General features: G+C 36.7%; 1 protein-coding gene across 3 annotated transcripts in view; it reads left to right on the top strand.

Annotated features, from left to right (window-relative positions):
* The first annotated feature begins 381 nt into the window (after positions 1-381).
* pdgfd (platelet derived growth factor d) overlaps positions 382-15,722 on the top strand; it is a 338,383-nt gene continuing 323,042 nt past the window's right edge. For 2 of the 3 annotated variants that reach the window (XM_051926891.1, XM_051926890.1), the window contains exon 1: positions 382-973. In XM_051926891.1, coding sequence (XP_051782851.1) covers positions 862-973 — 112 coding nt within the window. In that variant the 5' untranslated portion in view covers positions 382-861. The remainder of the gene's footprint in view (positions 974-15,722) is intronic. The other variant, XM_028800404.2, reaches the window with a different exon arrangement.

Consider the following 15,722-nt stretch of genomic DNA (forward strand, 5'->3'; position numbering starts at 1 on the left):
TTCCACAGACAATGATTGGGCTGGGACTCTGAATCATGAGGCAGAAGGACTAAGAACTGCGTCACCATGCCTCCTCCCTTTTAATTTGTTCCAAGATGAAATATTAGGTAGAAATGAATACAGGTGACTGGGGATTCCTGCAAGAATGTGACAGGCAGCTTGCTCGAAGCAAAATATCGAGGTCATCGGGTCTCGACTCTACCGCTGCTACTGCAATTCTTCTTTAACGCCATCAGTGCCTGGGATTTCCTGATTGTTTACTTTTGTTTCTTAGGGAAGAGTTTAGTAAAGTCTCCCTCTCTCCACCCCCCACCCTCGCCATTCCACCCTCTCTCTCTCTCTCCCTTTTCCGAAACCCGGCGAGTATTTCCTCTATTGTTTTTGTTAGAGAGAGAGGACGGTCCTGTTAGAACTGAGGAACTCCTTGCTGGTTTATTCCAAAAGACAGAGAGAGAGAGAGGAGCATTGTATAAAATCCTACGTCTGCAGTTTTGCCACCTGTACACTACCGAATGCAGAATCGGGATCCGTCCAAAGCTGCATCATTCACTTGTGGAAATAATAATAATCATATCAATAATGTTATTTTGAGTTAATACAGCACGGTAGTCTTTGCAGTTTGACTCGTCAACCTGCCCGACCCGCGGTGACTACTGGCGGCTCACCAGTGCTGAAAGGCAGTTATGCAGAAAAGTTCCTGGCAACTTTTGAAGACAGTGAAAGAAGACACGACTGACTAAATTCTTAAACCTACGCTGATTCAGCATTACGGTTTTTTTTTTTTCCATCGGTGTGTCCCAAGACGGATCATCTGGAATTAACTGTTTAAACTGTTTAACTGAAGCCAAACAAGATTTTACAATGCGGTTAGCGGCGCTAGTGATAATAATTCTGGCGAACTTCTGTGACAGAGGCATTAATGGTCAAGGCGGAGCTATAAAAAGTGTAAGATCTTCCAATATACGACGCGAAGGTAAGGTGATTTCAATTTTAAACACATGCATGGCAAATTAAATATGTATTGCATAAATGTCGACCAGTTAATGCACAGTAGTGCCTCAGCTTGTGCTCCTTTTTTAAAGTTTGGTGTTAAACTTAGACATAATATACAACATAGGCAACAGTGTATGCTGGTCCAATCTTGTTGTGCGTTCCAGTCATTTGCAAAATGTTGTCAACAACAACACATTTTAATTGTATAACTTCTGTTATGTGGCCACACTCAGTCCATTGAAGCTTGTAAATTCGCATAGAAAAAATTGGTGTATTTACGAATTTTCAACATGGCAAATAAAATAAACATTGGAATTCGGGCTGACCTTTCAGATTTGGAGTCACGTTGTAGATTACGATACAGCAGGTACATCCAGGATTAAACCTGGCGACTACTCGAGGTTCTCGTGCCACACTTGAATTGTCGTTCAGTTAGGTTACTGATGCTGATGTATCGAGAAGGAAGAAAACGTTTTGGTTCAGCTTGAGTATGTTTTGACTCGTAATTTAGCAATTCGTAATGACTGGAAAAAATATAATATCGTTTTCACTGTTAGCTGTTTGCCGAACTTTAATTAGTTTTAATACCAGAGAGAAATATGTTACCAATTTCAGTTCGAGTTATTCAAAGTGTAGACCATTGGCGGTGAAAGCAGCACTTTTTTACATATTAGTAATATGTCGTAAATTTAGATCGTAGGACCGCTGCTCAGTGTGGAGTTTGAATGATATGTCGTTGATCCATTCAGTTTGTTCTACCTTAGAAACGATCGAGTGTGCGCGTGTGCAACCTGTTGGAATGGCATCCCGTCCTGGGCCTTCTGTCTATCGATTCAGTTGAACCTTCGGTGTGTAAAAGCACGAGTAGATGAAATCAGCCTGTGTAAATCCTAGTTGTAAAGGTGTTGATCACCTTAATTCACAGATGTGCGCGTGTTTCACGTTTGCCGTTCAAATCGAGCGAGGCAAAGTTATTCTGGAAAGTAAAGTTCGACTACTTTTTATGTCAAAAGCGTTAGTGCCGGTGACTGAGCAGTAAGTAGAATAGGCCTACTTACATCCAGTTATGACTGTTGTGGATCATTACATAGCATTTCTTAATATGCTTGGTGAGGGGGTTGACATTTTCCAGAATAATCCTGAACGTTCTCTTTCCGCATTAAATGTACTTTATATTTAGCCTGTTTGATTCGATCCGTATCCATGCTCCTGGTACAGAGTATAAAGCAAGAACGTTCAATCACATTCAGATCAACAGGTTAAGGCATTTTGTTTTCCTTTTTCTGTTGTTTAAGAGAACTGTTCCGTATTAGTTCGGTTGACTTAAGTTAAGAACTAACGTTATTGCCTATATTAAACGCAGAAGTAAGACATTTCAACCACCTTGGCTGTTTTATCAGTAGGTACAAACTAGACATGTGTATTCCTCCCACAGATGCTTTACATTAACAGAGGTTGCCTACAGTAGTTCTACCACTAAACTTTATACAGATGAATGAACTTGGTCCTGCTAAAGGTTTACAAAAGTGTACTGGAGCACTTTGTTGATTATTTTAGTTTTTTGGTTGTGCCATGAAAATCATCTCACCAGATGTTTTCACAAACATCTTTAGGGAAAAGGTTTGAGCTTACTTTAGTTAGATTTTTTATTAACAAGTGTTTTATCAGCATGTTTTTCAAAATTGTCAGTAATTGGAAGTCTACAACTTTGAACCTTTGAAGAATTTTCAAATTTTCTGAGGATAAGGATCTGCGCTGGTATCCCGAAGGTTGCCGGTTCGAATCCCCGTCACTACCAAAAGAGATCCTACTCTGCTGGGCCCTTGAGCAAGACCCTTAAGCTGTAATTGCTCCAGGGGCGCTGTACAATGGCTGACCCTGTGCCCTGACCCCAAGGGGTATGCGAAAACTAACAAATTCCTAATAAAAGAAATTGTATAAGGCAAAATAAAGAACAAAAAAAAAAAAAAAAGTTAATATGAATTAAAAACATGCTGGACGTCTTGCAAATCCAGGGGAAGCCCCTAGATCAGGGATGTGCAAAGTTAAATCAGTGTGGCTTAACTACTCATCTTCTGAATTCTGTTGGATCTCAGCTAACGTAACAATGCATTGAGAAAGTGAAACAATAGCACTAACCATTGTGAAAGTATTCCAAGTACTTTTGTTGCCAGTTATTTGCAAAATTCATTATATAATACAGTTTTGCATTATCAAGGTCTTTCTGTACAGTACACATTTAGAGTAAAACTAGTAACTACGAGAGCAGTCACATTAAAAAATGAATGTCAGCATAGTAAGAAAGCCAGTGCAACAGCTTTAAAGGAATATTTACTCAAATTTTATTATAAATTCAAAAAACACAAGTAGTGTAGTGGTCGCTTCTGCCCATTCTTTTATTCTTCGAAACATCCTTTCCAATTCCATAGTATAGTTAGTTACTCCATTAACACATGCTCTACAGTTTCTGGAACCATACATTTGTCACACACACCATTCTTTAGTCTCCAACTCCATTGTATGCACATTTTGTTCAACCAGGAACTATCGTGAATGGGCCTCGGTTGAGGAATTGTGCTGATTGAGGAATTATGCTGATTGCACAATTGTCTTTATCATTTACACAGCATTGGAGGTAATACTGTAAAAGGGGTCGGTTGATATATTACATACAGGTCACATACAAGACCATATAAAATGTGATTCCATTTAAGAAACATACAGCATACACTGGCACATTTCTAGTTTCCTTCTGTGTGCACATTTTGTGTTTATATCTATTGGCAAGTTTTTTACTAATTTTTATACTAATTTTCAACACTATATATTTGGGGTGCTGTCCCATCCAATATTGGCTGCTACAGCACTGTGATGTCATGCTGGCATTGCAAAGCTTCAAGGGAAAAAATGTTCTTCTGTACAATACAATACAATACAATACAATTTATTTTTGTATATCAAATTTCCAGAAAAATATTTGCTGAAAAAGTTCATGGGGCGAACACAACATTTTCGCTGTGAAAAACGCTTTGCTAAATTTCACCGATCAACACTATTGGCTACTCAGCCATCACCTGAGTATTGTGAATTTCCCCTTGGGATTAATAAAGTATCTATCTATCTATCTATCTATCTATCTATCTATCTATCTATCTATCTATCTATCTATCTATCTATCTATCTATCTATCTATCTATCTATCTATCTATCTGTCTGTCTGTCTGTCTGTCTGTCTGTCTGTCTGTCTGTCTGTCTGTCTGTCTGTCTGTCTGTCACTTGACAACTGCTTGAGTGTTTCTTGTACCTATCATCTGATGTCGTATTTAATACATGATGTTGTATTCACTGCCTATGTATGTCTTTATTGACAGTTTGTATTGTTTTACTATCACTAGTGTGTGTGAGACAAGCAAGTAATAGTGCACTCTGTAGACACAACAAAAAACTTCCGCTTGAACTTTTGAATTATTTGGAAACTTTGCTGTAGTTACTTCATTAGACTTCTCAGAGCTGATGGTCATACTAAATTTGTCAGAGGCCATATAGTTTTCTTACTGTTCATTGACCTATTTGCTGATTACATTTATTCTGCTACCGGGTAGTAGCAAATTGTAGTGAACAACATTGAGTAAGGCTGGACTCAACCCAGTGCAGGAATTTAGGCCATTCGAAGACACCCTTATGCACACATCTACACTGAATCAGACAAGGCCAGTTTAGAATCACCATTCAATCAAACCTGAGTGATGGTCTTTAGGATGTGGGTTGGAACCCAGTCATCACAAGAAAACACATACAGACACCACTGCACAGACATTGCACATGCAAGAATTCACTTGTAATTTGAAGGCAGGCTGAGTTATGTAATGCACTGCAGGTAGTAGTGGAGGAGAAAATGAAGAATGAACAATAATGCACATCCCCTCTCTGACCCACTAACACTGAGTACTTTTACCCAGTGAATTATTCAACAAAAGTGTTTCATGTGTGTTCATACTAATAGCAATACTCCGTTACAGTGCTAATTTTTTGTTATAAAATTTCTTTAGATTATATAAAAAGCAAAATTTCCCCTTTAGACAAATAATCTATCTATCTATCTATCTATCTATCTATCTATCTATCTATCTATCTATCTATCTATCTATCTATCTATCTATCCATCCATCCATCCATCCATCCATCCATCCATCCATCCATCCATCCATCTATCTATCTATTGAGAAAGTGAGACAATAACACTAACCATTCTGAAGTATTCCGACTACATTTCTTCCCAGTTATTTACAAAATTCATTATATAATACAGTTTTGTATTATCAAGGTCTTTCTGTACAGTGCACATTTACAGGGGAACTAGTAACTACAAGAACGATCACCTTAAAAAAAGAATGTCAGCATAGTCAGAAAGCCAGTGCAACTGCTGCAAAGGAATATTACAAGTTATCTTTGAAGCCCCAACTTCTTGTGAGTTTTACTAGAATACAAGTGTGTGACCTTGAAAAACTTACTTTATAAGCAATGCAAAAACCGTTTTGCATCATCCTGTTTTTATCATGCTAAAGCTTGCAAAGCTGGTTTAAGGCAAAACAACATAACATTAGATGAGCTGAAACAATAATTCAGGTAAATTATTGTATTTTAAACGTATAAAAATATTAACATAGTAACCAACATGCAGGGATAACTCAGGGATTGGTGGCAGGATTGGCACTCAAGTCACTGCAAAAAACCTCACACTGTTCAGTGTGGTGCTGAGGTGTTACCCGCTGCACCTGGGTCCCAATCCAGGTGGTTTGGCGTGTGGTGGGTGCGGCAACACGCTATCAGCTCATGCTCCCAACCTCCTCCTCTTCCTCCTCCTCCTCCTAAGTCATCAATATGTTATTCATATTTAAATGATTAATTAATAATAGGCTTATTTTTCTGAATTAGATAAACATGTTTGCATCAGAAAATAATCAGTTATTTATTTGAGGATTCTTTTTCCAGTGCACCTAATTACAAATGACTAGCTTTTATGTTTTTTGCTTTTATTCAGATGTAATCAGCTGAATGAGTTAACTGACATTGCTAGAAGTAGTGTGACATCATAATAAGAGGTTCAGATGACAGACTTTATTGCAGATGTCTGCATTCAGATAATGAGCAGCAATTAAATGAAAACGGATTTTGTAATGAGTGTACAATGATAGAGAAACAGTTCATCTTTAACTTAGAAAAACCCAATGTGATTACTATCAAAGTAAATGCATGCACCAATAGAGCAATTAAAAAAAATATACCAAAAAAAAAACAAAAAGCAAATGCAAAATAAGTTCCTTTAGGATTTATAACAGGCCTTGTGGTGTTTTCAGGAAGTATTTTCCTTAAATGCTGCCTAGGAAATTTTGAAATAAATTGATTTCTGCTGTGCAGATCCCACTTGGAAATAGAAAAGATGAAAATGACTTGTATCAGTTACAGTTTTCTTGGCCGAGTAGCAAATGACGGCTGCACGAATATCTGTGTGGCCTCAGTGGAATTTCAAGATTTTTATTTGAGGCTATATTGATGTGAACTAAATCAGTTCTTTATCTATTTGTTCATGTCTAGATGAATTTCAAATAACAGTTGAAGTCTTAATCAAATGTTAAAAGTGCCATTTTCTTGTTGAGTGTACTTGAATTTTCTTCTTCTAAGGATCCACTTGTGTAATAAAGCAGATGAGTACAGCTAACCCACCTTAAATCAAACATTCCTTTCCACATGAAAGAGAAACAGCTTTCTTAAAATCCATTATGAAAGAAATGTTTATGTTGCCTTCCCTAGCTCCTTTTCAGCAACTTCAGCAGTTGCTTTTAAAATATTTTAATGTTATCCACCCTGATCTTTTATATACAGCTGAGAAAATAACAAATGTGAAGTGGACTTTTCCCATGTCCCAGTACAATACTGACTCATTTTTGTGTTCTTTGAAGATGTGTCAATACATCCATTCATTTTTTTAAACTGCTTATCCAGTTCGAAGTTGCTGTGATTCTAAATGTAAGGTTGGATTGAACCCCACCAGTCAGTTGTAGGGCACATTCAGATACTTAGGCATAATCAGTTAAACTGGCCTGACCTGCATGTCTTTGAGCCATGAACAACAACTATATGTAGAAAAACCCACAAAGATAGGGAGAAATGGGGGTCCATGGTTTCTTATTCTTCACCAACATTTTTCCAGTTAAGAAATGACTGCAGTTTCAGGACCGATATAAACTAACATTCTTTGTTTTCTGTAATTTGTAATGCTTTCACTTTCATTTCTTAGCGGTTTTTGCTCACTTCTCCTAATTACTCTTGTGTAAGGTTGTGCCCTGATTTGTGACAAATTTAAATTACTACATTTTGGGTTTATTTTTAGCTAAGTCTCAGAATGTGTTGAGACATCTGGGGATGCCCCTTCCTTGGATACAGGAATGCTTGTGAAGAACTCCCATCTGTGGCTTCTAGTGTCTCTGCACCTGAGTCCTCAGTAGCTCTTAAAGCATCTGGTGCCAACGACTGCTTTCACTTGGGACTAAGCATCTCCTAGTTCTCTGTTATGTCTCAAAGAAAATTTATAGCAGCTCTAAACTGGCCTGAGGTTAATCAGTGTGGGTATGTGAGTGTATATGCCCAAACATGGACTGGCATTACATCTTGGGTTCTTCCCTGTCTTGTGCCTGAACCTTCATAGTGTTGTAATGGAGAAAACTAGTCTAAAATGAAGAGATGTTTGGAGGGTGAAAAGAGAATGATTTGATTACTTCCAAGTGCAACAACCCTTTTATTATGTATGAAGTCATAAATTGTCCTTTTTGAATTCTGAACTGCGTTATCTTTGCTTGATTTTATGCTGGTGAACACAAACCATTAAGAGTCAGCTATCATGAGTGTGGAAATACATATTTGTATAAAACACATTCATTTCAAACAGATTTAACAAAACTAATTTAAGTCGTCCAAGTTTAAAATTGTTCTGCTATCTGCACAGCCTCTATCCAGTGCTATAGCTTGCACTGATTAGCTTACAGAAGTACATTTTTGGCAGGATGAGAGAATTATTTAGAGCAAAAGAGAAGCTGGGTGAAGTCCTGCAATTATGTGGCTTTATGCCTGTCAGCTCCTGGCCAGTCTTCCTGTATCAGTGCCCCGTTTAGTAGACTCCTGGATAGCATGTAAGCTTTCAAACAACATTAGGTACGGTTCAAAGAGAACACTCATATGTTCACACTGTTTTGACATCAAAATATTTCAAGTCTTTAAACAATCTAAAATTTTTAAGGAGTGGCAGGTAATTGCGCAATATGCCAAGTCAAATTTAGTTTTGTATTGCTTAATGCATCTTCACAGTTTAGCCCCACAGACATCTGTACAATTGTTTTAGGGAATTTATATAAAAATCTTGAAACTCATTTAGGTCATGAATTTTAGGAAAATATTTGATTTGACATTCTCTTAAAAGCTAGAGATTGAGATATATAAGGTCATGATACCAAGATGATTAAACAAGTCTTGTGTGTTGGTTGGAGCAGGCAAAGCTGCATGGCGTGGAGGAGTTTAATGACAGGATTACATTAGTCATAGCAAACATTCTTCTCTCACGCATCTGCCTAAGATATGAAAAGGAAAGTTCAGCCAAGATGAGATTCACTTTAGGAGGAGACATTAATAAAATAGGTGGCTCAGAGTCATGTTTTTTATTTTTGATCTTCAAGTGCTGAATAATGAAAAAAAAAATGATGACCCTTTCCTTTCATAAGAGAAAAAAGCTAAGAGTTAAGCCTTACACAGATGGAACATGAAACAAATATAAACAAGAGGTACTGAGCTTTTAGAGAAGAAAAAGGGTTATACTGTGCTTTCAATGACAAATGCAGTGATTTCTGCCTTTGTAGCCTTAAGATTTTAAATGCATTTGCTGAGCTGACAGTTTTTCACAAGTGAAAAAGGACTCATCCTTGAACTATTATTGAACTCAAATACGGGTATTCTTTCTTGCCTGTCGTCTGGTTACTTGCATTATATACTGACATCAGTGATTAATTAGAAAAGAAGTTTTCTTCATGTGGAAATTATTTGCTGTTTTGTTTGCATTTTAATTTGTAATATTACCAAATTGTTTAAGGTTCAAAATAATGAACCTTATTATTTTACTGACAGTCCATTTAATGACGTCATTTGTATATGGAGCCTTTCATTGTGTGTACCATCTCGAGAGTTTATGTTCACATAACTTGGTTTTCATGATCTAGCAGCAAGGCAGTTAATAGATACTGGCCCTCTGAAATTGTGGTTTTATTAGAGCCAATTTAGTATCGCCAATCCACCTAACCTATGCATCTTTGGATACTGGGAGTAAACCGCAGCACCTGGAAGAAACCCACTCAGGCATGGAGAAAACATGCAAACTCCACACAGGGAGAATCTGGGATATGAACTCCATGTCTCTTTACATTAAGGCAACAGTGCTACCACTACGCTTCTGTGCTGCCATGTTATCAAAATGCATTACTGAAAATAAATGCAAATGATAGACACTGTACTTTAAATTGTTTGAAGGAGAAGTCATGATTTGGGTGATACATAAATCCGACCTGAAATGGCACCAGAGTAATAGTGTTTCATTCTTAAAAGGACAGCATAAACACTATAAAAAAAGAAGATTTTGTGCCACTACAGTCTTACCAGTGTGCGTACACTTTGAAAACTATTGAAAGCTTATATGCTTACTGCGCTGTTTAGGCCACCATAAGTCTTTTTTGTTCTGACATATTGGGTCATGTTATTTCCCTATAGGTAACGAATGTAGTGAAAAAAGGACACGTTCTTTTTTATTGGAAATCAACAATTGCTGTGTTTATTTAACTTAAAAATCAATTTTTAAATCTCAATCTAAACAGTTTGATGAGCAAATGATGTTAATAACGGCTGTTAAAAGACATCAGAATGTAAGACGTTTGACAAGTGAGAGGAGATATTTCTGTCAGTCAAGTTTGTTAAATGATGTGAGATATTACTTATCCCACATGGTTTGTACAGATGTCCAAGAAAAAGATGCATTCTTGAAAGTTCTCAAGGTTTCTATTTCAACTACATGACTTAAATAAGAACATAAAAAATTTGACAAATGAGAAGAGACCAGTCGATCCATCAAACTCATCCAGATTCTTCTTAAAGGTTGTCAAGGTTTCTACTTCAACTACATATCTCGTTAGTTTGTTCCAGAGTCCTACAACTCTTTGTGCAAAGAAGTGCTTACTGGCTTCAGTTTTAAGTTCATGTTCCCTTAATTTCCACTGATGACTTAGAAGTTGAACTTGGAAGTTTATTCCAGATTCCCACTACTCGTTGTATGAAGAAGTGCATCATGGTTGCTGGTTTAAAAGAAGTTTCTCTTAGTTTTTCCCACTGGTGTCCAGGAGTAAATATTTCATTATTTTAATGAAAGAAGCTTTACATATGCCTTTGAGAATTTAGTAGACCTGGATTAAGTCCCTATGTAGACTTTTCTGAAAATGCCTAAAGAAGTGTAGTTTTCTTACCCTCTCAGAACAGGGAATGCCTTTAACTCCAGGGATGTCAATTTTTGTATGCTTAATGCAACTATCAGCAGTAAGGAAAAACAGACATTGTGTATTACATTTTTGCTTTCTCAAGAATGCCTTTGAAAAAAATAACAACAAAACTTCTTATTCAAGCAGTACTGGAAATATAGTATAATCTCTTGCTAATGTTACTACCTTATTAACATAATTACTGTGTCCCATTGAGTTAGCGGGTAAGAGAAGGTTTCATAGCTTGGTGGTTTCTAGTTCTAGTTCTTTATCCAGTAGGTTCAAATCTGAAGAGGATGTGACTTTTTCATACAGACAAAAAATGTCAAAGAATGCATAATGTTCTGTTTCAACATAAATATTGTTTCCAAATAAGGACATTTATTAATATTTCATCATTAGCTGAACAGTGAATATTTTTTAATAAAATGTACAAGATGATAGTTTTTGCATTTATTTCATTTATTCTCACAAATCCAATTTATCTGTAGAAAAAAATGTTAGACTCACTTAGGGAGAAAAATAAACCAGAAAAAAAAACGGATTTGTTATTAGTTTTTTTAAATTCAATATTTAACTGGCCAAGATGCTAATTCAGAGCAAAGTTTAAATGTCAATGCAAGTTTAATCTTCTCTCAGGCAGGGCACTGCGGGGCTTTAAAATAGCAAAATCCCTGAGCAATTCTTCATTAAATTGACAAAACAGTGATGTGAAAAACTGCAGCGTAATTTCAAGCAATATGTTCTTTTAGAGAATTGAGCTCCATAAACTCTTGTCAATTAAAAGCTGTGGATCATAAAGTAATAGCGTTGTTCCTGGAATTCTGCCTGCATTTTAAATCCCTTTCAGTAAGAGAATGCCAGAGGAATAGTACAGTTGTCAGGGTTTGTGTAACAGGAAAGCTGGACGCTGTGCATTCAAAGAAGCACCTGCATTATTATTATCATGCCATTTAAAGTGGAAGGGTAGCAGAGGGTGGTGTGAATGTCATCAGCTGTCAACACTCAAAGTGGTGAAAATTAAGAGGAGATAAGGTTACCGGCTGCAGGGAAACTGTTTGTACCTAAATGATTAGTGGACCACACCTTTTACAACCTGGACAGAAACCAAATATTCACATAATTTCTGCTGCTATCCTAGTTCAAGACAGTGAGAGTTATAGCCCATCTCTGATATTCAATTGAAAAAGAATTCATTGTGGGGCACTTCATACATGTTAAAATCTTAATGTTTACTGGATTGTAAACAGGAGATTCAATACTCTTAAGGATGCCCACAGTATAATTTTGTTCTAGTAGCAATTGAGCATTGAATGTAAATATGCATATAATTTATGTTCTACTAGTTAATGACCAGCTTGTTTTGTGACTTTAATGTGCTTAGGTAACAGAGTAAGGGCTCAGTTCAGACAGGGTATAGCCCTGATGAGAGCCAACCCACCCAGAATGTTTATGTGCATTAGCACACAGGGGAGATGATGAGTCACACAGAGGTGAACAGTCAGAACGTTTAACATTTTTACTCAAATGAACTTTCAATCACAATTATTGTGATCTTTCATTTCCAGTGTTTTAAACATCAGTTTTGGAAAGAAAAGATGTGACAAATGTGGTCTAAACTGAGTATATTTTTTTAAGTCTGATAACCTTTTGAAATGCATCGTGCTTATAAGTATATGTCTTTTGAAGCCTGCACAGTAGCTCATTGTTTTAGTGAAGGGAGTAAATCTCATTTTCATAACATGTATTATGAGAAGAAACATCTGGGCTAATAGCTACACTGAAATACTTTCATTGGATTGCTATAGAAAATGGGCTTAAGTGTTTCCTACCTGTATTTTTTATGTAAATGAGTGCTTGGACATAGCCTTGTAAAAACAGGAAGAAAAATGTTGAACATGTTGATGAATAAATGGCCAATTTATAATTAATGTGAATTGTTAGTAAAAAGAATGTAATTTCACTTAAATTATTTTGGTGGAATATCACAATGTTCAAAAATGATTAATTCCTTAGACTGTTCCAAATAGTGCAAATGTGAAGTTTTCATAAAGATACATATTTGCAAATTGGGCAAATTAATAAATTTATGAAAAGTACATTTATTTCTGTAGACAAATATTTCACAGTTTCTAAATAAATAAGCATCACAGATGGAAACCAATTAATAGATGAATACACTAGGGGGCACTTGGCAAACTAAGCCACAATATACACGTAGTTGAATATTAGAAAATTAGAACACTCTAAATGAGAACAGGCCATTCAGCCCAACAAAGCTCACTGATCCTAGCCACTTAATTTTTCTAAAATAACATGTATAAACGGTGCGTACGCACAGAAATGTTGTGTAAGAACGTTTACACGTTCAAATCGTGATGTATAAAACCTAAACTTGGCGTAAAGCCACGCACATTTCCACGGTACCTAATACCCTGTCGTACGCAAGTTCTCCGCTCGGTTTTGCAGACTGGCGGCACCCAGCGTCAAAGCAGTGCTACTGTTTCTGTGTGGTTATCCTATCTTTTCCTGATGCGGCTTTATAAATACACTGAAATTAACCGCATATTGTTTATTAGTTTAATGCATCTGATTGTAATTAACCTGTAACAATATAATGGTTCACAGAATGGTCAAACTATTCTAAATACCATAACTGCTTTAGCGTTGTTACTCTCACTGCACATTTTTCTTCTTCTTCTGTCAGCTGCTCCCGTTAAGGGTTGCCACAGCGGATCATCTTTTTCTATATTACTCTCACTGCACCACTCAAAGTATTTATATCATTGTATCTGAGTGTGAATCACAGCTCTACAGCAGCTGATCAGAAAGAGAATTATCGGTATACAGCATAAAGCATTCGCTGCCTCAGCCATTCGCTATTTGAACTGCTCTCATCCGACCAACGCTTCAGAGCCTTTCCTTTTTGGACCTCGCTGTTCACAAACAGTTTCATCCCATGAACTATACACGCCTCAATCAGTCCATCAAGTGCTCCTTGTAGAACTGTTTGTACTTGCAAGTTACAGTGAGGTAATTGTACTTATGATACAGTTATAATATTTCACAACCTGAGCCACTTTATAAAGCACGTATTTACATATGATGACGATATCATTTTTAAGAGGAAATGCAGCAAAATATATTTATTATATTATACAGATAAAACTTTAACTTTAACTACACGGTGCCGCAGCACTAGCGAGAAACTTGAGCTTCGTTCACCGATTCTTCCTGCCTCGCACTGTATTCATGCTGTGGCTGGCACGACACTGGAAGGATAGATGGATAGAATAATTAAACATTACGAAGATATTTCGATGTTCCTTAAAAGTTTTGAAGAATTGGCGTTCTAAGCTTACAGATGGCTTAACGTCTATTACAGAGCTGATTGTGTGGTGATTGGGTATTTGGAGAAAGAAAAGTAAGGACAGGAATTGGGGGTTAGTACGTTTGAAAAAGACAGTACTTCTGTAATAAAGCATTTCATCGAAGGTCATGCATGGCTGAGCAAGCATCTTACGTAGGACATGAACAATCACTGCGCCACCGTGTTCCCATGTTTAATAACATGCTTTAACTCATATCATCATGAAAATGATATAACGTATACATCTCAGTATTTTAATTATTCAGAGAGCTGTAATATTACGAATGTAATGGATTCTGTGTCCTGTTGGAGGAAGAGCGCGTAGTGATTCAGGCACATAGAGCACATATAAGATCAAATACACAACAAAGCATTTAATGTGCTACTTTAGTTACGATGGGATTTGAGAAACTAGTAAATTAAACGATTTTAAGATGAAGTTTATGATGTTCTACTTTAATGACAAAATAAACTACGTGATTAAAGTGGAAATTTCGAGATTAAAGTTGACATTTCGTACTTTTTTTCACATTGTGTGCCTTTTATTTTTCACTATACCCTAATAAGCTTTCATATGACATTCAGACGGTGGGATATGAGTCGCCTTTTCACGGCAACTTTGATATGTGACAACTTCTTTTTTATTTCGGGCACTGTGCGAATTTGTGAACTTGAGCTTTCGAGTTTCTCCGACACGCTATGTCACTCGATCAATTTCCTTTTGTTGCTTATATAACTGTTTAAACCAATAAATAGTACGTTTTTCTTTGTCTCCATTTGGTATTCGCTGAAATTCTTCCATTTTCCCTGTTGCTTTTCCCATTATCTTTTCACAGAACGCTGAGCTTAAGGGTTATTTATATTGGTTTGCATATTCAAAGAGGCGTAATTCTGGGAGGAGTTGGGGCGGGACATCAGGTGCATGCACGAGCGTTACTTTTCATGCTGACCTGATTTATGTAGCGGAAGAACGCGGAAGTTGGCGAACGCACAGATTCCTGCATCTGGATTTTTCTGTGCGTAAGCACATTTCGGCTTTTGTGCTTACGTCATGTTATAGTGCGACTTCTGCACACGCCGTTATGCATGAGGCCCCTGATGTTTGTGTGAAATTCACCCTTAACAAGTTTCCAACAGTGGCGGCTGGTGAAAAAAATTTGGGCAGGGGCTCAGTTTTTATTTTTTTGGGGGGGAAGTGGGGACAGAACCAGCAAGGGAAAAACACACACAGACTGTAATATTGCCAACACACTGCCCAGTAGCACTATTTGAACATAAATGTTTCCCTCCTTTTTTCAGTCATTTCAGTCATCAGTCTGTTTTCCATTGACATCATGGCCAATGCATTCATCCTTTCCTGAGTCATAATATTTCTGAAAAAGGTTTTATGTACTTTGAAAAACTTCCTAATATGTAGAAAAATATATAAATCTCTAATGTTTGATAGGCTTCAGGACAACGACAGATTAAGAGTGTGAAATTTAACCTTCTTAATGGGTGGTTACTTATTGTACTTGTGGCAAAATAACCACCTTCTTGTTTTTTTAAGTAAGTAAATAAAAAAATATTTATAAAGTGCATATCACAGACAAAAATCACAAACCTCTGAACAATAAAACACAGAATAAAATTACATATTAAAACAAAATACAGAACAATGACAATATAAAAAACAGCCACAGATGACCGCACTACCCAAATGCCAGTCTGAACAGGTCTGATTTTTTTTTAATTAAGTTAGAAAATGTATGCATGGCTGTGTTCTGGGGAGTACAAAAACCTATTCGGTACAG

This window comes from Erpetoichthys calabaricus, chromosome 4 (genome assembly GCF_900747795.2).
Source record: "Erpetoichthys calabaricus chromosome 4, fErpCal1.3, whole genome shotgun sequence".
NCBI classification, from domain to species: domain Eukaryota; kingdom Metazoa; phylum Chordata; class Cladistia; order Polypteriformes; family Polypteridae; genus Erpetoichthys; species Erpetoichthys calabaricus.